At 43.6% G+C, this 24,372-nt stretch overlaps 2 protein-coding genes across 16 annotated transcripts in view; one reads left to right on the top strand and one right to left on the bottom strand.

Annotated features, from left to right (window-relative positions):
* Positions 1-23,530, top strand: part of LOC106095776 (protein unc-80 homolog) — a 97,351-nt gene extending 73,821 nt beyond the window's left edge. For 6 of the 15 annotated variants that reach the window (XM_059363282.1, XM_059363289.1, XM_059363281.1 and 3 more), the window contains 18 exons: positions 823-1,177; positions 4,050-4,155; positions 4,215-4,832; positions 4,896-5,120; positions 5,185-5,697; positions 5,789-5,939; positions 5,996-6,315; positions 9,452-9,993; positions 10,047-10,270; positions 10,330-10,874; positions 10,935-11,238; positions 15,090-15,820; positions 15,881-16,099; positions 16,166-17,632; positions 17,695-17,863; positions 18,013-18,683; positions 18,749-19,130; positions 23,059-23,530. In XM_059363282.1, the coding sequence (XP_059219265.1) occupies positions 823-1,177; positions 4,050-4,155; positions 4,215-4,832; positions 4,896-5,120; positions 5,185-5,697; positions 5,789-5,939; positions 5,996-6,315; positions 9,452-9,993; positions 10,047-10,270; positions 10,330-10,874; positions 10,935-11,238; positions 15,090-15,820; positions 15,881-16,099; positions 16,166-17,632; positions 17,695-17,863; positions 18,013-18,683; positions 18,749-18,973 (7,385 nt within the window). In that variant the 3' untranslated portion in view covers positions 18,974-19,130; positions 23,059-23,530. Of the gene's footprint in view, positions 1-822; positions 1,178-4,049; positions 4,156-4,214; positions 4,833-4,895; positions 5,121-5,184; positions 5,698-5,788; positions 5,940-5,995; positions 6,316-9,451; positions 9,994-10,046; positions 10,271-10,312; positions 10,875-10,934; positions 11,239-15,089; positions 15,821-15,880; positions 16,100-16,165; positions 17,633-17,694; positions 17,864-18,012; positions 18,684-18,748; positions 19,131-23,058 lie in introns of all 15 variants that reach the window. The other 9 variants (XM_059363287.1, XM_059363286.1, XM_059363284.1 and 6 more) reach the window with 6 other exon arrangements.
* Positions 23,531-23,573: 43 nt separating this feature from the next.
* LOC106095781 (vacuolar protein sorting-associated protein 72 homolog) overlaps positions 23,574-24,372 on the bottom strand; it is a 223,551-nt gene continuing 222,752 nt past the window's right edge. Inside the window, exons 7-8 of the mRNA XM_059363291.1 lie at positions 23,859-24,132; positions 23,574-23,787 (exon numbers count right to left, since the gene is read on the bottom strand). Coding sequence (XP_059219274.1) covers positions 23,586-23,787; positions 23,859-24,132 — 476 coding nt within the window. The 3' untranslated portion in view covers positions 23,574-23,585. The remainder of the gene's footprint in view (positions 23,788-23,858; positions 24,133-24,372) is intronic.

The following is a 24,372-nucleotide window of genomic DNA, read 5'->3' as shown; positions in this document are numbered from 1 at the left end:
GTGTTGGGATTTGTGACAGTTTATAAGCAGACGATTTTCTAATACTTCATAGAGAAGGGTGTACAGGAATTCGCTAAAAGTGTTGGCAATGATAGGATAAGTTCTAGGGACGTAGCGGTACCAGCATACAAGCTATGCAGTATGCAAGGTAAATGAGAAGACCACTAGATCACCTCCGAAACACTTTTCCTACACCGTACTTGCATCAACAACGAACATGAAATGGATTAGCGCAAAGGAAAATATAGAAAGTATAGCATTTCTTAATTTTTATGTGCATAAATGGACAGATGGACGGACGGAAATACTTAGAACAACGCAGTCACAAAAAACAGAATACCTTCATTATGGGATTAGAAATGTAAGGAGTCCTTTGTGGAACTTTGGTCGTTGCACCCCAGTCCTATTGTATGGAGACTTTAAATCGAACTATTTATTTGGTTTGAAATGAAATGTTTTGACAATTACCAAGAACTATCTTCAAAATCTTATTTCATATTTCGTTAGTTAGTTTTTTTACCCCCTTAACTTTTCCTACATCTATGTACGTACATATGTACAACACCGTCCGTTAACGCATCTGTTTGTCTGTTTGTTTGTTTTGATAACCACCCACACAAAACACACACTTCTTTCTTTCTTCTTCTCTGTCTATCTTGCTCTTTCTCTCTCTCTCTTTCTTTCTCTAACTTCTATCCGAACAATATCTATCTATTTCGATATGAAAATTAAATTACACACCACAAAAAAACTATCTGTACAAATGAACAAAAAACCCCCTACCCAAAAAACCCCAAAAAATCGCAAATAAAAACAAAATAGCTCATAAACGCACGAGTGCCTTTAAAAATCTTAACACCGATCTTGGAAATGGTGTATCCTCATCAGGCGGTCAAGGTGGATATTCGACAAATTTCAGTGGTGGTCTTAGTGGCGGACCGGAAGCTCAAGTCATTGCTGCCGTCTTCAAGCCACTGGTGTCACGTTTCGTTAATGCCTCTAAGGAACTCAAGACGCCGGAAAATGCCAGCCTTTATAGTGATGTACGACAATTTATCACCTACGTAAAGGGTGCCCATGGTGGGCCATTCCGTTTGGTTGCTCTCAGTGGAATATTAGCAGTAACCCCAAGGCCGCATAAGAAGGGGCCAGCGGCGCAGACCACGAGGGTGATAAGGTAAGTTGAGAAACAATTTTAAAGAGTCAAATTTGAACATTGTTTAAAATTTTGTGTAAAGGAGAATTAGGTTATGTCTATGACTATCCATGAATTATTTTATGCTTCGGGGCTATATTTGAGTTGCACGAAACTGCCATAACTTTAATGGGGACTTCTAGGCTTAAGTAAGTCGCCAATGGCTTTAAGTGCACAATTTACCTGAATGTTAAGCGGCATCTCTTTTAACAAACGGCACTTTTCACAAGAAGGAAAAATCTTAGTGTTTTCTGGAGACCTGTCCTGGATGGGGTAGTGCTGCCGCTCTATCCGGAGTACTTGGCCAGAAACTAAGGTGAGAAGAAAAGTGCCAAAAGGGGATAGAATGCGCTCTGCTCCTGACACAACTCGATAGAGAGGAGTTGGGGGCTTAGGCCCGGAGCGATACACTGAATAAATGCGATTGTTCGACTGATTCTCAACTATGGAGCTCTGCTGTGGCACCACAACAACCGTTCTCTCCGCAGGTTGAACGAAAATGTACGGGAGACTACGGATGCCAAGTACTTGGGTGGGATTCTGGACCAGACACTCACTAAGCGCAAAAGAAACATTGAGAAAAGGATCAAAAGGGAACGGAATACACTCTTCTCCTCTCACAATTCGATAGTAAGGATGGAGGGCTAGAGGGGGAATGGTAACTCGATGTTGTGGTTGTTTGACCGATTCTCACCTAATTTTTCTGATATGGCATTGGACTCTGGACAACCGTGCCCACTGTAAGATGAATGGGAAGATATAGAGCAGTGTGGCGGTGCTGATCTCAGCAGCAAGTAGGAGTACCCCGAAATAGGCGCTGAATACCATTCTTGATCTTAAGCCTTTTCACTTATATGCTGGGTTCGGACAACAAAGTTTGCCCAAGACTGAGGTAGTCCTCAAATTTTAAGCATTCTTCTTTTCTGTTGAGGGATGGTGATTAGAGATGTGCGCGTGAATGATTTTCCACTCAAGCTTATGCACGCTAACGAGAAAAAAAATTTTACTTACGCAAGCTTCTTCATGTCGACCCACGGTCACGCACACTCACTAGACGAAAATTTTACTTACGCACGACTCACAAGACAATCACGACTCACGAGGCACTCAAGACATTCGAGTCGCTTACGACTCACGAAAAACTCAAAATTGTGGTTTTTCGTTATTTTTTTAAGCTTTAGTCGTGATTTTCGTGAGTCGTGAATGCCTCGTGATTTTCTTATGAGTGAGTCATGATTATCTCATGAGTAAAATTTTCGTCTCGTCAGTTTTTGTGAGTGTCTCGTGAGTCGTGATTTTCTCGGGAGCCGTGATTTTCTCCTGTGTCGTGATTAGTGTCGTGAGCATGATTTCACTCACTCCCCTGTAGGATTCCTCTACAGAACACCAAAATGACAAGAGGACTAAGTGCCTGAAGGGAATCCTGCCATGGAAAAAACTTTTCTCTCAATATCCTGTATCTCCTGGCGATTGCGGGGCAGTGACACAAAAGGTGGTCAACAGTCGCCAACTCGTCATCGCACAACCTGCAGAATTTGGCAGAGGTTAGCTTGTCCGTCAATAGCGCTGGGTTCGAATCCTGGCGAGAACATCAGAAAAAATTTAAAGCAATGGTTTTCGCATCCTAATACTGGCGACATTTGTGAGGTATTTTGCCATGTAAAAAACTCTCCCCAAAGAGGTGTCGCACTGCGGCACTCCGTTCAGTCTCAGCTATAAAAAGGAGACCTCTTATCATTGAGCTCAAACTTGAAGCAGACGCACTCATTGATATGTGAAAAGTTTTCCACTGTTCCTTATTTTAATGTCGATGGGCAAATTTGCATTTGCATGAGTCCATCACGACGTCAAAGACCAGACGTGGCAATGATCAGTCGGACTTCCTATGGGCAATACATAGTCATGCTTCCTCATCCGCAGGATGAGCGACTTGCAGTTTGCCAACCTGCAACTCAATACGCCAGCCCACACCTCCTCGGCCCGGTAATCGTAGAAGGGGTCCACCCTATCAGCTGGACTCAATCAGCCATTTATTCCTGGTCAGTCCGTTCCCCTCTACTCTCTGATGGTCGAGGACCCAGCAGAGCTTGACAGCCTTTTCCATGATTCGCAGAAGCTCTTTGCATTTTCTAACTAGTCTCGAACTCAAAGTGCCCGAGTCCAGAGCCTTCACCATCGCCTGGCTTTCCACGTCTATCGTGACAATTTGTTCGGGCCCCCGCACAGTGGGAGAAAATCGAAAATAATTTAAAAAAAAATTGCCGTGTGAGATCTTGTAGATATATCTCTTTCAAATTAGGAATGGATAGAGCTGAGGTGCCAGCAAAATCGTGTGCAAAGACGTTCTTCTTTTCCGGAAAAATTAAGTCCAGCCCGCAAATGAGGAAGGACTCTTTTGGTATATAATAAATCGCGCCGCATATAGCATGCCGCCGTGATTACCACCATTAGAGGTGTGCACATGAATCGTGGGTTGTCGTGTCACGAGTGAATCACGCGTGAGTCACATAATTCGTGAGTGAGATCCAAATCCAATCACGGGATCGTGCGTCTCCGTGATTGCATTAAAATTCTTCGTGCGCGAGCGTGACACCTCTATGGGGAGAAGTTTTTACATTTTTTTTTTTTTTTTTGATGATCTCTACACAATTTGAACGCCGGTGAATCAGTGTCTCAGGCGAACATGCTGCGCAACTATGGCCTCCGTTAAGAAGTCAAAAAGAACTTTCAAGATTTTTAAGGAAGCAATAGTATCGAAGCATTTTAAGGCATTGAGAATTTTTTTAAGAATCAGAATGACTACATCTCTTTAGAAGCACTTCTTTAAGAATTCTCCATTTACTGAAAATTTCAGACACATTCCCCAGGCAGAGGTCGCACAAAGTGTGCAGAACGATGACAATCGATCGCAAAGGCGTCTGCTTCTAAAGAAACGCAGCACCTCATCAGCTTGTGCAGTGGTAAGTTTCTCAGTAACAAGATATAGGAAAACCCCTTAAGGCCCTCAATCACCTTACAGAGTCTTCTCGAAACAGAGCCTTGCGATGAACACTACAAAACCAGCCAATCTCCCCTGAGCAATTTTAGACGTCGCACTACAGGAATAAGACCCACTTTAACGCCACGTCACAGTGAACGTCAACTTCTCTCGGACTCCACATCAAGCTCGGAACGTAATTCACTGGGACGTCTGAGTGGTTTGGTGCGTTGGTTCAAGGGTACGCCCAAAGAGGCATCATCTATAGATCTGGAAATAGGTTCTCTAAATCCTGAAATGTCAACTACTTTTGTACGCCATCCTTCGTTGAAAATACAACGAGGACGTTCCAGTGATGGCATAGGCCGATCCATACAGAGAGCTAAGAGACGAGTGGAGCGTAGACTTAATCGTTTTGGTGGCATTGTTAAGGGTAAAAAGAAACAGGGTGGCATAGAGGAGACGGCAGATTATAGCCGCCGCAGTTCTTCGGATATGTGTGATGGACCACGAGAATCTGAGGTGGTTGTTTTAAAGGAACGAAAATTAATACCATTGGAACCGGTGAGAGTGGGAATGTTGCGTTTATCTTTCTTGCTGGAAACTTGTGCGCCGGGATCATTTCCTGATCCTCAATTGGTGGCTGCAGTATTGGATTTGGTAAGTTGCTAATTCTTATAGATTTAGAAAAGATTGCCCTAAATTGTGGAAATGTTTGTGCAGCCCCAAGCTCCTTTGGTAACCCGAGCCACTTTTCTTTTGGAATGTGCCCATTTTGTGCATTTATGCAACAAAGGCCAATGGCCCACCTGGATGAAGCAAAATGTGTCGGGTTACAGACCTTCAGGGGCAAACATCAATGCCAGCCAGATTAAGCAACAAATGGGCACAACCAGTTCCAGACGCACTCATATATTGCAGAGAGCAGCAGGAAAAATGTTTCACCAGGTAAGGAGGAAGATTAAAAACGTCAACCAAAGGCCAAATTTATAACCATTGGTTCATCATTCAGTGGGCCGAAATGCTGGGAGCTCGTTTGGAGGAAATACTTTTCACCGAGCGTCTACAGTATGAGAATGTCAATGCCAGCCTTACTGACCCTGACAAGCAACGCGAGCTTTTGCAGCAAGACGAGGAAGAAGATTTTCTTGATGAAGCTTCTGTCAATCCCCATGGCAATGATTGTCCTCATGCCTTGAAATTAATTGCCTGCGTTTTACTATTCGAGATTACAGCCTTTTTGCGAGACATCTACGTCACCTTGCCCAAAGCCTCAAAATTGTTGCACAAAGATAAGCCTGCTCCTTGGGAAAAGGTATATCGTGAAGCAAATCGCCGCTGGTCTATGGCCTTAAGCTCTATGGGTCATTCACAGACTTCGGCACAGAGTTTGCAATCCATAGCGGCTGGAAATGATGCAGCAGGAGGTCAGACTGAACGAAAAATTTCTTTTGTTTTGCATGAGCCAGACAATGAATCGGAGAACAGCAGCAACACCACCCTAACCAAGGAGGGCGAAGAAGGTTAGTTGACAATACATTGATCATATGAATGACATTTTGATGCACTGCAAGCTTTATAAATTATTTACATTTTGCCTCTGACCAACCACTGGTCAATATTTTCCAGCTCGTCGTCCCACAGCCTCTGCCGTGAGGCCTTTTCTGCTAAGGCGTGGCACGGCTACCACCACTGGGGGTTCTTTTAAACGCAGATCCCTAAAATTAAGACGAAATACCAAAGATGGCAAGGACATGGAAACTGACTGTAAGTTGGGCAAATGGAAATAATTCCACGGTTCCCTCAAATTATTCTCATTCCAGTCAAACGTGTCGACTCCATCCAAGCCAAACGCAAAGTATCTTCACTTTCCGACCGTAGTGATACTTCGGAACAGGGTATAGCCAGTGGCGGTGAAGATGATCATGGCTCGCCCGGTATTTTAAGTGATGATCAGCAGCCAGAATCGCCTACGGACTCCAATGAAACTGATGATACAGCCAAAAATATGCCCTGGCTAAAGGCGGTCATTGACTTAATTAGCAGTTACAATTTCTATTGTCCTCATAAAGGATATTGCCATCCCTATTGCTACAAGAGGCATATGCGTTCTTGTACCCGACTTATTAAGGCAACCAGAAAGGTAAGCAAATCTGAGAAAATTTTCAAATGTTTGCGTTGTTAACTGGCAGTTGCACAACTGCCAGCAAGGAAGTCAGTTTTTGCCCATTATTATATCCCAGATAGAGAGAAAGAAGGAAAAAAAGGTGTTGCTTCCTCATCTCAGGTCTATAGATGAAAAAGGTAAGGGTGTAAAGTACTTGCAATACCTGTAGGAGCCATGCCCTCCACTCACATAAGTATCCACTTTGTGGTAATACTTCCTACCAATACCCAAATGGCCAAAAGGAGGATCTTATCGTGTCCCTTGTTGAAACCCGGACTGCGGATTCGACGGAGGATTTACCTGGATATCGAGCCCGGTTTAGAGTTGAGCAATCTTGCTTCGTCTACGCTATGTTAGGTTGAGGGGGAAAAGAACAAGCAACCTCAGTTACTAGCCGCTTCACTCGGAGACCTAAGGCCCATTATGTACGCGGTAGAAGATAGAAAGGAGACGGAAAAACACTGTAGAGATACACTATAACGCGGCTCAAGACAGCAGCAGAATAATGAAACTAATGAATAAGACAAAGAAGTAGGCCGCTTCAGTGAACTGACACCCCCCTCAAATTTGGTTGTTGCCGAGAGGAAATTCCGAGATATCATAAACGCAGTAGCCGCTCTCCAATTTCCCGGCGAAGGTAGTGGTAATCGCAGACGAGAGTGATGGGATTCGTTGCACGGACCCCACTAAAACGGGAGGACAGGACCTCAGTCACTTTAGCGACGTAACCGTGACTGATCCGAAAAGGTACGCCAGGTTGTTCAACCGTCAATTTATTGTGCATCCCGAGAGTGACAAGGCTAGGAGGAGAACCATTCGTTGTATCCGTGGTCTCCGAGCCGAAGAACAGCCATCACAATTTACAGTGGACGAAGTTACGAATGTCCTCCGTGGCGCCAAGTAATCCAAGGCGTTGGGAATCTCTATACTGATGCTGAAGAATCGGGATCAACCTGGAGTCGAGTACCTTACGACTTTCCTTAACCTCAACGGTAGTCGCGGACAATCAGCGGTTTCGAGCGGACAGTCTCAGGGAGACGTCGGGCGGCACCGGCTCTTGCAAAAATACTGAGTGCCTCTGATGCTCGATATGACAAGGCGAGTTAATTGAAGCTTTAAATAACCAATGGTCACTCTATTCCCGCCGCAATTGGTCCTTTGGATCGGAACGAGTTTGCTCACCTACAGGAGCTTGACGAGGATCGCCACCCCCACATGAAAATGTAGCTACAACAACAAAATTAGGCAACCCCATACCAGCCGGTTGTACGTACCGGATTGACCCAAAGGAGTTCTTCATCGGCAAGGGATGCCGCCTCAGTATACAACACGCTGCTACAACAAAAAAAAAGTGGGGAACCAGGCGGACTGAATTTGAAAGATGACAAGAAGACCTTGGCTGGAGTGAAGCCAGGCACGAAAAGATGTATTCACCGATTACCCTGTGTCTTCTCCTCGCAATTGGAAGGCAGTGACATATAAGGTGCTGAACCGTCTCCAACTCTTCCTCGTCATCGCATATTTTGCAGAGGTCTGCCTCTCCATGCAGTCAGCGCGACGTCAAATTCCAAATGTGGCAATGACCAGTTAGAACTCCATTCAGCAGTCCATGTCAAGCTTCTTTAGACCACCATAAACGACGTCCTGCTCCGCAAAATACTTGGCCACAGGACGTTTCCGACCCTGCAGTCCACAGCCCGAAGCACGAGCTCATGCCTCATTCCCCCGATGCTCGTAGAAGGCGTCAATTGTACCTGTATCTGTATCTGTGCCAATTAACGATCTATTCCTAACCAGCTCAGTAGAGCCTATCTAGACCTCACGTGGCGCTTCCTGACTTTTCATGTATATCGTAACAGTCCGATCGGTCTCCCCTCCCGCAACAACATTGTCTCCAGTATGTATAGGACCGCAAAGAGCCCACATGAACGACGCTGTAACCGCGCAGAAGCCTTCAGGATTCCCCTAATACCAAAGAATTAAATTTAGAGAAAATTACCTCCAAACCATCAACTATGGAGGACTCCCCTGGTACATAATGAGTCCATCCCCATAAAAAGCCCAAAGATTGAGGAGCGCCAGGTACGTGGCTCCCTCAGTCTTAGGGAGGTCTTCTTTACCACACACCCAGCATGCAGATGTAGAGGTCTAAGGCCAAGACTAGCGCCGCCACGGTACCGTGTTACGTTTCAAACAACCTGCGGAGGGAACACAGTTCATCAGTACCTGAACCACAACAAAAATCCAGAGGTGAGAATCGGCCGAAGAACCTCAGTAAACATCTGGTGTACCGCCTCGGGCCTAAGTGCCAACTCATTACTATAGAGTTGCGGCAGGAATAGAGCCCATTCAGTCCCTTTTTGACCCTTTTCTTGACTTTCCTTCCGCAGCTTAGTTTCTGGTCAAGAGGCTTGACCCCTCTGGAGAGATAGGCAGCTCCAACCCATTCAGGACAGGTATCCCAAAAACATTCAGCTTTCTTTTCCTGGTGATGAGGACCAGCTTAGACTTTATGGGATTTATGCCAAGACCTCCTATGTTGGCCCTCCTCATGTAGACATGTAGAATGAGGTCTGTAATCAGAGAGGAAACGGCCACCCAACTGGATGACGACGTCATACACGTAGGCAACGATCTTCCCCTCTCATATTTGAAAAACCTCAGCATTCCATTGGTAAGCAGAAGCCACAAAAGAGGGGTAAATACTCCGTCTTTGTCTCTGCTGCCCTGGTTGGAATATTCTGGTCCTGTCGTCATATTTCTAGAGTCCTCTCAAAGATATGTTTGCTATTTCACCTAGATCGGAGAAGAGCCGTCTTCCCGAAGTGACGCACTCTACAACGTAGACAGTATGAATATACAGACATTAGGTCAAAGAAATTTTTTGTGTTCCACTTCATGCATCGGTTACCCCTCCTATATACAGACGGAAATAAAACCCGAATTCGACTTTTTTTGATCCCTGAGCGGCTCTATAGCATACAGCTATAGTCAATTGGGTCAATAGGGTACATATCCCATAGGATTGTTTTTATTTTATGAAAAAAATCTATAACATCAGTATACAGATTTATAGGAACTTAAACTCCTTTCTCTTTGTCGTATGTTCTAGGTATATGGCGAAGAATTTGGTTTTACATTTGATGCCGATCATCCCACATTGGAGCCCACCGTTATATCCTCCTCCAAAGTTAATCAACAACGCCCCAGATCAGCGCGTAAGGTTTCCGAACAAAGTTCAACACAAACATCGCCATCTAAACGCAAGGATAGTTTATCGCGTAAGGATCGCATAAGTGATGATCCCGATCTAGAGATGGCCGAAAAGTTAGCTAAAGCTTTTCGTCAAGAACGAGAAAAGAAAGAGCAAGAGGAACCACCAATACTCAAATTTATACGATTCCATATACGAAGTCTCTTCCATTTTCCTTTTGCCACAATGCTCAAGGGAGCTGTTATACTAACCGAAGAAATGGTAATTGAAGCAATGCCAGCTGCATGGGAACTGCTATTGGAAACAAATCAGGATACCGCATCCGCTAGTGCTGCGGTATTTCTTATGGGTTCGGTAAAGGCACAAAACTATGCTTTCGATATAATGCAAAGGGCATTGAAGAACAAGGATCCGGATATAAGAATTGGAGCTATACAAAGGTGAGTAGGCGCTGTTTTGGTGAATGTCTCTTACATTTTTTTTTCAATGACAGATATTTGGTTTTGTGGAAAAATCGCTTTCATGTCTGGCCTCGCATGGAGGAAAATGCTCATGATGTGACTTTCAAAGTGCCCCCTGGAGGCATAGAGTTCACATTGCCTTCTCCCAAAATTGGCATAGAAAGTCTGCCGGTGGTCGATCCTCCATGGATGCCAGTGCAGCAGACCAAAGATATGGATGTAACCCTTAATCAAGATAGGCATGTGGGCTATAAAGGTAGATAATATAATGATCATACTTAGAAGTCTAATTTTACAGTGTGCTCCCCGTTGCAGTAACTGCCACCAAAAGCCGTAAAATGCAACAAACCGAGGCCATACGTAATGCCTTACGTCAGCAACGCGATAAGCAACGGGCAGAACGTCATAGTTTTCTTATCACCACCATACCGGTCAGTCAACAGGCCTCCCATGAACCTGGCATGGAACATGAAGACCACGAAGGCGAAGAGGAAATCGATGGCACCCGCATGTCTTCCCATCTGCACCACTCGCACTCACTATTTCCCTCTGTCTTGTGTTCTTCGGTAATGCAAATCGTGGGTTGCTTAGATGATGCAGCCATTGGCAGCGATGGCAATGCGGTCTATGAGGTGGCTTACCAAGTTATTTGGGTATGTCTGGTGGAAGAGTCGGCCTTATTTTTGCGCTATGTCTTTGAACGTTTGACGCGCGATCGCCAAGATCAAATGTTCAAGTTACTTCGTCATTTGATACGATTTGTGCCTCGTTTGCCTCAGCAGGCAGCATTTGCTTTGTACAATTCCATTATAGGATACATTATGTTTTATGTAAGATCTTCGAATGAGCTGAAGCAAGAGGTGGGTTGGACATAATGTTTTCAAATCGAAAGATTTTTTTATTTACCTCTTCTCTTGCAGCTTGTTGGTTCAGCTTTATCCATTCTTTGGATGGTCGTCCACAGTGTCCATGGCATTATGTTTAAGGATTTAAAACAGATTCTCCGTAAGGAACAATGTGATGCATCGATTCTCTTAACTGCCAATGTGCCGGCTGCTAAGAAAATCGTTGTCCACGGCCCAACGGATGATGATTGCAATATACCCTCCCAATTTCCCGTGCAAGAAGACACGCTCTTCTGTCAATTGCTAAAAGAAGCTTTGGACTATTATCCAGTGGATGAGAAGAACATCAACAATTATTGTTTGGTGGACTACAAGAGTAGTAAGTATCATTTTTTTAAAGAGAAAAACAACAAAATCTTACTGCAGGAACATCAAAAGAAAACTCATCAGGACCTATACTCTGGCGGCCGGCAGGAGGCCTAAAGGCCTTTAAGGCTTATATCCTTTCTACTCAAAACCATGAAGCGTTTATAAGACACCTTGATGAAAAGTACAATACCTAACCTATATCAAAGGGAGATCGGTGGAAACCACCCTGCAAGTGGTTGTACATAAAACAAAGGAATCTTTAGATGCCAAGTTGTACAAGTTAGTGGTATTCATTGACATCGAAAAATACAAGAAGGATACACTTATCCGATACTTAGATCAGATGCGAATAGACCAGGTCCATAGGGACTTGATAAGCCATTACATAAGAATAAGGTATGAGGTATGAGGTGCTACAGCGTACGCCACAAGTGCGCATTTTATCACCACTTCTTTGGTTGGCCCACATAAATATCCTACTACTGATTCTGACTGAAAGGGGATTTGAGCCAATCTGCTATGGAAACAAGGTTTTTTACATCTAATTGGTAAGAGTCTGAATCAGCCATATAGGGTCACTCCTAAATACTTGGGAGTGATCTGAGAAGTTTCACATATATTGGGCACTGTGTAGACAGGCTTAGGCGTGAAATGGTTTCTCAATCTGAGCGTAATTCATTGAATCTACAGAAGCGTAATTGGATTATTACTTACTCAGTCGCTGGGAACGGCGACGAGAAGAAGTGCAACGCACGAACATTACAGCAGATTCAGAGAACATATTGTCTTGGCATGATGAGAAACACGCCTACTAGACCCCTAGAGACATACAGAGTAGGTATAAAATAGCCAATGTGGCTATGAGACTTAGGCGATGGGAATGTAGATAGAAGATAAGAGCAGGTCATACCACAGGAGAAATGTATGGGTTGTAAGACGTTTCCGACCGGTAACCTGGCACACTGGCACAGTTCCGGATTGACGCAAATCTCGTGTTGCCCTCTCCAACACGAATGTTTTTAAGCTAGAGCACAAGAACACGCCACAAGACTGAGATCTGTTTGCGGCCGCCTTACCATAACACAGTCCTGCAGGCGAAAATCCAAGCGATCACCTAAGGCCAATCAGTCTCTTGCCTTTCGTCTGGAAGACGCTTGAGAGACTGTTGGAAGATTACATCAGGAATCTTCTTGACCTACGTTGGCAAGCGGCTACCTGCATGCTTACACCACAGGTCGGTCGGTTGATAGTGCTCTTCACGATGTGGTGAGTTACATCAAAGGGAACTTGGGATCATCCAAATTTTCTTTGGTGGCCTTCTTGGATATAGAAGGGCCTTTAACAACGTGAAGTTGGAGTTTATACATGGCTCCTGATTTATATAAGAATCACCCTTCTGGTGAATTGGAATGATGGTATGCTTGAGGACAGAATTATCAATGCTTCGCTGACTGTGGGTTCGATTAGGAAGATTGTGACCAGAGGGACAACGACGCGAGGGGTTTTATTACCTCCCTTATGGCTTTTGGCTATCAATGGGATTCTCTGGTCCTTCGTGGAGGAGAGAGTGAAGGTTGTTGCCTATGCTGATGTTATTTTGGTTGAACGCTGCTTTCTCTCTACCATCTTGGATCTCCTTCAGGGTGCACTAAGGAAGCTGTCCACATGGGAGAGGCCCATTGGGTTTGTCGTTGAACTAGACAAGGAACGTTTAGAATAGAGTTAAAAGGGGGCTGAATGCGCTCTACTCATGTCGCAAATCGATAGGCAGGAGTAGGGGACCGCCTTGGTCAAGGTCCATTGGATATACATTGCTGTGATTTGGGAGATTCTAACCTATGGGTGCCTGGTTGGGCATCGGACCCTGGCAAGGGTGAGTCATCGCGGTTTGATGGAGAAAGCACAGGATAATGCGGCGGTGCTGATAAACAGGAGCGAGGAGGAATGATCCGAGAGTGCGATACCTTGTCTGAGACTTTCGTACTTGTACGTGGAGTGCGCGACGTTGAGGACTCCCCTTAGACTGAGGAAGTCAGGAACACGGCACACTTCATATTTCAGGCATTCGTCTGTTCTGCGTAGGGCCACTTGCGTGGCACGCCTATGCGGCACTGGTAACGCGAAGCACTATGTGCGGGTAGATCCTTCATAGATGGCGATCTGGAGGTTTTCTTCATGAAGATGGAGCTTTGGCGAAGGGCGTCCCCCCTTTTCGCGTCCCTCTGTTTACACGGATGGGGAGGAGCGTCTCGGACTTTTGGAGGGCAGCTGTTAGATTGTGTTGCGTCCCGGGCCTTCAAGGTTAGCGGGGAACGAGGCGGCTGACGAGCTGGCCAGGCTTGCATCGCCTGAGAGTCACAAAGACCTCAGACGGATGCAGGGCCTTGGACGTGATCCGAAGTAAAGAGCGGCGACCCTATCAGACTGTCAATCTGGCGGCGCTAAAGACTCTGGCTGCAAGTCATGTGATGGATTCTTCGAGTGCAACGGCTATGACGAGGGGGTTCGTCATTTAGGATGGTAGACTTGGCGTAAGCTGGTAGTGTGGGCTGCAGGGTGGCCAATGCCGAAACACATGGGTGAGAGTTCTAACCGGTCGCTGAGATCGCGATTACCTCAGAACAAGGAGGATTTCTGCAGGATCTGTGGGTACGAGGAGGAGTAGTAGACGGTCGAGCATTTGCTGTGGCAATGTAACGCGATGGCGGGCAGCAGGCGAAGGATTATGGGTGAACACATTTGCTCTCTAAGCTCTCTGCAGACATTTAACCCCCTCGCCGTTTTGGACTTCTGTAGGGGCCCTCTCTCTTCTGTAGGGGCCCTCTCTCCACAACTTTCATCTTTGTCTCTCCTATTTTACCTCTATCTACGACGAACACAAGAGACCGGAGGTCCCCGAGTAAATTGTTGAATAGAGGACGATTAGTGATTACGTGAGTTTCACAGAATTCCTGAGACAGATTTTTTCCAAGGGTTTTCCGATTCTTAGAGAGTGGAACCTGTGGAACCTGGAGGAGCCATTCACTCCCTCTATCGATTTCCTGGAACGGCCTTCTTAGACGATTTTACATCGATCCCAGAGAGATACCCAGCTAAGTAAGTAAGAAAGGTTCAGCGTTAAAAAAAGAAATGTGAAGAGATCAAGCAGCAAGGCAAGTTGGTCCGATAAGTATTCAATAGAATATAAGGAGTTCTTGTACTTGAAGCGTAAACAATTAAAAGGTCTGTACGCGTACATTTCCCGTAGTAATTTCTCAATAAAAATTTGCAAGAGAGTAAGCACAGACTTTACTCTCTTTTGCTATTAATTCGAATTAAACAATCGGTTTTTATAAAACAACTGTTCGATGCCGCAAATACTACTGGAAAAAAAAACTAGTAGAAATTTGCAAGCTTTCAATTTGCTCGCTCTCACGCAAACTCCAGCTCTCTTCTGCTGCAAATAAAGATCGCGAACGACTTCCAATAACAATTGGCGCAAATTTGCACACATTTTTGACAATACATAAAGAGTAAATAGAGGTCTTGGAGACAAAAATGGACTTTAATGATAGAGAAGGCGATCTTATTGAGCGCCTAAGAAACGAGAAATACAGAATATGAAGAACTCATTTAGAAGATGAGATATGTCATGACCATCGGGAATATGCTTTGAACGACTAGCGTCGGTCATTTTAATCCAGCGACAGCTGTGCCCACAATTAGCTGGCTTATGAGAAGCGAAAGATTAACAACTCAAAAACTTACCTAGGTTTATATCAGCGAACTTTGGGAGAAGAACTCTTACCCGTACCCTTTCACAACTCAACCGAGAATCTTCCAAACTAAATTTAAAGGTTTTTCCTTCTTCACTCTTTGCAGATAAAATTCTAAATCCCAATTGGTACATTCGTGATTTGTACTTCTTCAAGCGCTCCCAATACCCAGAAGTTCGTTTGGTACTCCTTAAGCCGGATGAATCATTTTTGGCTCTACAAAAGCAGGAACTTACCAAGAAATTTGTGGAAATCGGCAAGGTGCATTTAACCTGGGCTATTTTGAAAAATGTCGATATGGTGGTGCAACGAGTTGTGTTCCTGCACGAGGAACTTATGAAACTACCCTCGTTTCCACGCAAAGCTTTGGAGGTCGATTTGGATTTACACCAGAGTGGTGAATATGGCAAAGTATTGCTGGGTCTGGATGTATTGCACAAATTTATGTGGGTTCGTTTGATAGCCCGTATGTTTGAGGCTATGGCTGGCAATTTCGCCTATTCCGCAGATATTCAACTATTTTTGAATGTGCTGTCAGGAGCAGCTTTTCTGCATGCCGAAGATTCCTGCATTATGCGTTATGTAATGGCCACCTACATTAATGCTGCCTTCAATTTCAAGAATATTTTCTCCACCAATGGTTATTTTATGATAATGCCTACCCTGCTGCAGATTTATTCTTTGCATCAGACCAACAAGTTGATAACTACCACCATAGAATATGCGGTAAAGCAATTCTATCTACTGAATCGTAAGCCTTTTATATTGCAAATGTTTGGATCCGTGTCGGCTATTTTGGATACAGATGAGGATGGCACCTATGGGGATGCCCATAAGGTGGGTTGGAATTATAGCCCAAGGAAGTTTATCAATAAATTGTGTCTTTCTTTGCCTTAGGTCCAGTCTAGTTGTTTGTTTAATCTATTGCTCAGTTTGGAAGATCCTTCTCCAGATCCTTTGAATATTGCGGAATTGGTTAAGGAACCCAAACCCTTGAAAGCCATTGATTTTTGCTACCACGATGAGGATGGCGATGTTACAGTCTTGGATTGCATAACGCTTTGTGTTATGGTTGTCTCTTATTCGGCAGAGAGTACAAGAGGCTATCAAATGTTGGTATGTAGAGAGAAAATTTGGTTAAAAAAGCAACTAAACCTGACTTTCATCCTATTTTCATCACAGATCATTTTGGAGGCCATATTGCCTTGTTATCTGCAGCAGATACAATCTCCCAGCTACATACCTCTGCAGGGAAAATCTGAAAGAGATATAATTCTACAACTGGCCGTGGCCATACGCACCATGGTCCACAACTGTGAGGGCTTGGCCAAAAGCTACAATGGACCCTATCGTAATAGTCCCGAGCATAAGGGTTCTTCGCAGCGCAACTGCAGTCGAGGGCCCCCTTGTTCTCCGGGCTTGGATTTCGAGGAGGAATCCCATTCGAAATACATCAATGATCCCCGTACCAAGAACATTATCGATTCGGGCGAAGATTCAGAAATGATACGTACCGAATATCGCAGACCTCGTGATGTCTTACTCTCCGTGGTGGGAGATTTTCTGAGTAAATCTACCACACGCCTGCAAGAACTCTCCAAGAAAATGCCTAAGGATGATAATAAGCCAACCGAAGTTTTAGATGCTAAATGCCACATACGCTTGGCTGACATTGCCCATTCTCTGCTCAAAGTCTCACCCTACGATCCAGAGTCTATGGCCTGTCGAGGCCTACAGAGATACATGCAAGCTGTCTTACCCAGAGCCGAATGGTCAAATGACACCTTGAGAAATGCTTTGGTCACCATTCTTAGGAGAATTGATAAGGTGTTCTTGAAAATCTCCAAGAAACCTTCCATACGTCGCAACACGGATTGGGAAGCAGCAGCTGGCTTGCTAAAGGGTATACATGAGACCATTGTGCGTCACCCCTATGTTCTGCATTGGCAACAGATGAAAACGCTCATTGGCACTGTGCAAAATCTGATAGTCAATGAACCGGGATCGGCAGCTCCCGAGGGTGTGTCAAGCGCAGGTGCAGCTCTTATGTCTCAGAATCCGCCGGCCTTCTTTTGTTCGACTGTGGTGCGCCTGGTGGCATTGCAGGTGGTAAGTCCTGTCGATTGCTTTTCCCTGGTGCAAATATGTGGAGGCAGTGCCGAATTCTCCACACAGGAGAAGGCCGAAGGATATCTAATGCATTTGATAATGCCACTGTGCTTGAAGGTATGCTCCGGCCGAGGTGTCTCCGATGTGGGCGAATTGAAAATGACCGATGTCAGCTATTTGCTAACGGCCGTTCTAAATGCCATGAGTCCTCCTGCGGGACGCACAGGCCAAGCTGTTTCGCAAATTAATCGTGTGGGAGGAGATTTAAGAACAGGTTCGCTAACCTTTACGGGCAGCAGAGATGCCAAAAGGCCTGCCCGCATCGCTGGCTCCCTTTACCAGGCGGCCTTTTTGGCCCTGCGCATAGTCTGCATATGCTTTGAGAGTCGCCTTTCAACAGAATGGCCAAGAATTGTAAGAGTCATGAGGGATTTGGGTAGAAGAAATGAGGCTGCTCCTGACCTATGGAGTTTCTTGGAGTTTGTGGTAACCCATAGGACACCTCTGTATATAGTGTTGCTGCCTTTTATTTTGCATAAGGTTAGCGGCAGAGTAAAACTGTTTTTTCTATAAAACTTTAAAAATGTTTGAACTTCTTGCAGATATCCCAACCTCCCATAGGAGATCATGAACGTCATATGCAGTTTGTTATACGAGAGAGATTAAGGGGTACTCCACCCCAGGGGGGCATAAAGTCCAAGGGAGCCTTGCTTTTGGAATTGGCTCGAGACATGAGGGATCTCAGAGATGAGCTGGAGGAAAAACGTTATGGTAAGACTTTTTTGCATCCCTCTTTTTATCGAAGGATATTTCCAAGAGAAAAACGGTTTCACTTCATATCGTTGCTTTGCTATGAATTGAATATCAACTTTCTTGAACGTTTCCTTAAATTATTTTCATTGTTGACCTACAATTTCCAGATCGTGAGAGTTCCGACCAAAAGAAGAGTGACACCCCAGCAGCCACAAGCGGTACAGATGCTCATAATAAATCACAACAACGACCTTCTTTAATTTCAATTTTCACTGGTACCACTACAGGGCAAGCTACACACTCACACATTTCAGCGGCACCCATTGACTCCCGCAGCGGCTCCGGCGGTATTTGTACGCCCAGCGATACCCTGTCCCAGCAAACGCTACATCCTCCCAGAGAATCGCTGTCAAGCAGTTCCACGGGCAAAGATCATCACACCACTACCAGTGAAAGTCACAGTGGTGGTGATCAGGCAGTGGGATCAGCTCCTACCCTAATTGGGGCCTCAGGATCAGGTGTGGCATCCAGCCAGGGTACCAGCTCTGCCACCATTGCCACAGCTTTGCCATCTGGAGTAACCTCACAGCTATCACATTCCCAGAGCTTGCAACAGGCTCCCTTCAAAGCACAGCCACCCAAGTTACGTTTTGTCTCTTCAGTGGAATTTAGACACTCCTCAGGGGAGACTTCCACCACACCACTATCGCCCGAAAGTCCAGCAGAGGATAGTTCAGGAGATCATACACGCTCAAGATTACAAAGGACAAAGGCAGCCAGCCGCAAAACGTTTCGTTTGAAGCGTAGCCGTCTCACCCCCATGGAGCCACCGAGTATAGTAAGTTCACCGCCATACAACCTAGGGAAAGAATGGATCGCTATGAAGTCGTTTACTAATTGCAGGTAACCGCCCTATCACAGGAAGAACATCCCAAGCCTATTGGAGAAATTTCATGGGATTCGGTATCACAAACATCATCCACCTCCGGTTATCGTGACACTAATAGCCTACAAACTGGTCTCTTGTCACCCGATGGTTCCCTGGGAGGTTTAACCTTGGGCCGTTCACCCTCTCAACATTCACTTTTAATGGTTTATGAGGGTCAGGATGAGGATACGCTCATTTAACAATCACAGTTTAATGGTTAAGATTAAGAAGGAGATATATTTGCTAGACTTACCCTTTAAAATGTTGTAGATGATGTTAAGTGATGATGATAATGATGGATGTCTTGTCATTTATTGAACGCAAAAAATTGATTGATTTCACTTCCTTTATAGCGAGGTAAGATTATCTGGAAAAATAATTCAAATTTTTATTTTTAAAAATTTTTTACTCAAGAATTTTTCAAAAAAAATTTAAATATTATTAAAAAAAAGTTTCTAATAAATGTCACATTTTGTGCCATATTGCGGGGAATTTTTTAACAATGGTATATCACTGAATCAGCTTTTCAGTGATCTACCATCCCTCCTCACATGTACGCTATGCGAACAAAAAATTTCGAAAAATCTGAACAGGTGAAGGCAAATTTCCCGTCCAAGGCAGTACAGTTTGTAGACGAACATGACGAAATTTATCGATCCAAACCTAGAGATGCTAGAATCGGGAAACTGAGCCAAGACATCAATAAGGTGGTCCACGAACATAAACGGAACTTTTGGCTAGAGCACCTCAAACACCGTAGAGCAACTGAACGCAGTTAATTAACCGTAGTGTGTAGAAGAGTCCGAAAGTGATAGAGCAAGAAGAGGAGCCAATTGTCGCATTCCTAGTCATCGAGCCGATGAAAACCAAGTTACAAACGTCATCCGCTAAATCCAAAATGTCCTCATACTGTTGTGGCACCCAACCAAGGATTGAGTACAGCTGACATTGCGATAGTCAGCGTAAAACTGACAAATCTGACGACGGGCAAATGATAGTCATCTTCGCTTCACATCTTGTTCCCATTATCATGCTGGTTCGTCGACCATATGACTTCATAGCATGGATGGAGAGGTGGGTGATTTTCCACTCACGCTTACGTCCGCTTACGAGAAAAAAGTTACACACGCTCGAAGTTTTTATGTCGATTTACGTGAAGAAACAAACATTTTACATACGCACGACTCACGAGAAAATCACGACTCAAGAAACGTTCACGACTCACGAGACAATCACGACTCATGAGGCACTCACAACTGACGACTCATGAAATAAAATACCGCATGATTTAAGAGCTGCAAAACATTTTGTTTTTCGTTATTTTTTTTTTAAAAGTGTCGTGATTCGTGATTTTCTCGTGTCTTGTGTGCACACCATTTTGGCTGACAATTTATCGAGCTCCCAACTAGAGACAAGGCAAGTAGGAGCACCCTAAGGGAGACCCCGAAACTCCCGTTCAGAACTGAAGTACCACTATTCAGGAAGATGTTGCCGAGGTCCTAAAGAACCTAAGCCACCAAAGGCTATGGGCCTTGATGGAATATCGAGACTGATTTTCAAGCAATTGGATACCCAAAACCTATCCATCTTCACCCTGATGATTCCAGATATCTGTAAAGTAGTTCTAGTGGTCCCTGTCCTAAAGCTGGGTAAACCTGCGGTCCAAGGAGTCATACATATAAGCGTAGAAAGGCCTCTGGGGGCAGAGCTAAACAACATCCAGGAAAGAGCTCGTCTCTGATTCCAGCGGTTATTCAACACGGATTCCACATACCGCTAATACCATACATATAAGCCGCGGTCTGAAACGAAACGAACTCACGAACGAACTGTCCTCGTGGCTTTCGACCTGTCAAAGTCATTTGACACGATCGACCACGCCATTCTGTTCAATGGCACCATTGAGTCTAATCTCCTGAACTAGACGAAGAAGTGGATTGCAAACTATAGGAGTAGTTCGATTGCGAACTTTATGAGTATGTGGAGTTTAGGAATACGAAGTCGAAATGCCGTAGACAGGGAGTTCTATAAGGGATTGTCCTCTCCCCAAACCTGTTTTACCTCTACCATTCCAAACTCCAATGGCTATTAAGTTGCCGCGGCGATCGGTCTTATGGATCGGAACGAGCTTGCTAACATATAGCAGCTCGACGGGGATCGCCACCTCCATTTGTAAATGTGGCTACAAAATCAACGAACTGTGCGAACAAGTAAGAATTTATATCGGCAGAATATTTCAGAAGCCGTAACCTGAAAATCTCCCTCAGAAAATCACCAGCAACACTATTCACCATCTGCACAACTGGTTACACCAGTAAGATCGAGATACAGGTCGACGGACAAACGATCGCAACGCAATAACAATCTGCGAAAGAGCGAGGAACAAGTACAGAATCCCCAAATCTCACTTATTTTTATTTATTTATTTTTCTATACCCACCACCATAGGATAGGGGTATATTCATTTAGTCATTCCAACGTTTGCAACGCATCGATATCCATTTCCGACCCTACAAAGTATACATATTGGTCGTCTTAAATTATAAGGCTATTTATGTTGTTGTTGTTGTAGCAGTGTGTTACACACTGAGGCGACAGGCCTCGCCTATGAAGAACTCCATCGGGTCAATCCGGTACGTACAACCGGCTGCCATGGGATTGGCGATTTAACGATGTCTAAGTGCTCTCCTCCGTCCGTCCATCTGTTGTAATCACGCTACAGCCTTAAAAAATTGGGATATTGAGCTTAAATTTGGCACTGACGATTTAAACGGACCAAATCGGACCATTTTCGAATATAGCTGCTTATAGACCGATCTGCCGATTGCAAATGCAATTTGCAAATTTTGCTAATGAATATTCCACTAAGAAACAGGGTTAAACTTCTCACATATCAACAGTTCGGTTCAAGTTTAACCTCAATGATAAGGGGCCTCTTTTTTATAGCCGAGTCCGAAGGGCGTGCAATGCGACACCTCTTTGGAGAAAAGTTTTACATGGTATAGTACCTCACCGATGACATTTTTTTCTGATGGTCTGGCCTTGAAACGAACCCAGGCGTTCAGCGTCATAGGCGGACATGCTAACCTCGGCGCTACGGAGGCCTCTGATCTGCCGATTAGGGATCTGAATCCCATAAAAACTGCATTTATTACCCGATTTTGCTAAAATTTTAAATAGTGAATTGGCTTAAGCTTCTTGGTATACGACTCAAAAATAGTTCAGAACGGACTACATTTAGATACAGCAGTCATACAGACCGATCTGCCGATTGTTTCTGAAACCCATAAAATCTACATCTATTACCATTTCGCTGAAATTTTAAATAGTGAGTTGTTTTAAGCCCCCCGCCATCAGACCCAAATATGGTTCAGATCGGGGACAGTGTCAAAATCCATTTCTCGTAAATTTGACACAGTATTAGGCCTATTTAGTTATAGCTGCCATATAGACCGATCTTCCAATTTAGGATCTTAATCTCATAAAAAGCGGATTTATTGCCTGATTTCGCTGAAACTGTGACTTGTATAGAGTTCTCGGGGTCTGAACCAAATATGAGCCAGACCAGCCCCTATTTAGATATAACTATGGATATGGTAAATTACAAATTTTGCCCATGAACATTCCACTAAGGAACAGGGGTAAACTTCTCACCTATCAATGAGCGCAGTCCGATTCAAGTTTAAGCTCAATGATAAGGGGCCTCCTTTTTATAGCCGAGTCCGAACGGAGTGCCGTAGTGCGACACCACTTTGGAAAGAAGTTTTGCATGGCATATTACCTCACAAATGTTGCCAGAATTAGGAGGGAAAAACCCCCGCTGAAAATTTTTTCTGATGGTCTCGCCAGAATTCGAGCACAGACGTTTAGCGTCATAGCTAATCTCTGCGCTACGGTGGACATGGTAGTGGAGTTATAAAAAATGCGATGATTAATGTATCCATGGTGGTGGGCAGTGCCGAACTTAAGTTTTTACTTGTTTTTGCATGTTCTACACAAAAATTTCCTTTAATTTGAGTACCATATGAATAAACGGACTTTTTATTCGTGTTCTTGGGGGTATGCAAAGACTTGGATTTTTTTCGATTTTCCCCGTAACCTGCACTTAAGCCCCAATTTTTACCTTAAAAACATTAAATTTGTACTGAATTTTCAATTAAAATTTAATATGGATTTGCTTTTGGTTTTATATACTTTTTTTTTAATTTTAGTCCATGACATTGATTCATGGCTGAAACTATTTGATGCTTTTATGAAAAATATTTTTATGTTAATGTCTTTTCAGATTTCGAAGGGTTTAGACGAACCACAAATGATGAACACACACCACACTTAAATAAAAACCAATTTCTAATTAATAGTCAATCGTTAATCCCATCGTCATGAAAGAGAAAACATGGGCATTTTACACTCTGAAAAAATGCAAACTTTATACAACTTTTTTTTACAATATGAAAAACCTATTTTATGCATGTTGTTATTGTGTGAAAATACAATTTTGTTTCGTTTTATAGAAAGTAAGTAAACGATGATGTAAACTAAAAGTTTTATGGCCAATCAACGCAACAGTAATGTGTCAAATTAATGAGCCAATTGATATATGTCTTAGGTATTTTTAGTCACTTTTTTATAATTTATAAAAAAAAGAATACATCGATAAATGTTAAATGTTGTTGTTTCCCCTAGGAAAGCAGTAATACAAAAATCTATAATAAAATATCCCAAATAAAATCGATTTAGAATACCCCGAAAACTTACTTGTGCTAATGTGTTGTTATTTACTAAACAAAATGTAGTAGATATAATTAAAAACTAAGAATTTAATTTATTTGCTATAGCCTTTAGACGATTTTCTTTAACCATCTTGCGCCATTCCATCCATTTTTGCATTTCGGGATTGTCAGCATTGCCCCGTTCTTCTAATTGCATGTAATAGGCTTCGCGTAAGATTTTGAAAGCCTGTATACTATAATAAGGTTGCTGGGTGACGGGATCCAAATAGCGCGCCGGTAATCTGTTGATGAAAAACGAAAAACCATTTTAACACAAAAAATCTCAAATAATCAAATCATTCCCTTTACTCACTTTGTGATGGGGCATACATAAGGGGTATTTCTTGTTAGTTTCTTTGATTTGAATATATTGTGAAAAACTTTCTCATCCAAATCACTTTCCAGGGAAATAAATGTACGCTCACATTTATTCTTGGGATCATTTGGATCGTTAGGTGCCAAGGAGCCTCTTGTTTGTTTACGCACAACTGGCATGGTCATAGAATGATATCGTATCATGGGACCATTAAACACTCGCTTAGAGGGTCTAGTTTTCTTCTTTTCCAACTCCATTTTGTGGAATTTTTCTGTAAAAATTAACCATTAAAGTAAAAACAAGCCATAGATCGATTCAGACCATATTTAACATGTATGTTGAAGGTCATGGGCGAAGCCGATGTTCAAAATGTCAGCTAAATTGGATAATAACTGCGGCCTCTAGAGGCTGAAGAAATCAAGATCCCAGATGGATATCAGATTATGTATTGATTTACGCCATACTTAGCACAATTGTTGGAAGCAAAACACCTCATGCAAAATTTCAGCCA

This window comes from Stomoxys calcitrans, chromosome 2, assembly GCF_963082655.1.
Source record: "Stomoxys calcitrans chromosome 2, idStoCalc2.1, whole genome shotgun sequence".
In the NCBI taxonomy this organism is placed as follows: domain Eukaryota; kingdom Metazoa; phylum Arthropoda; class Insecta; order Diptera; family Muscidae; genus Stomoxys; species Stomoxys calcitrans.
This window is presented reverse-complemented; position numbering and strand designations above follow the sequence as displayed.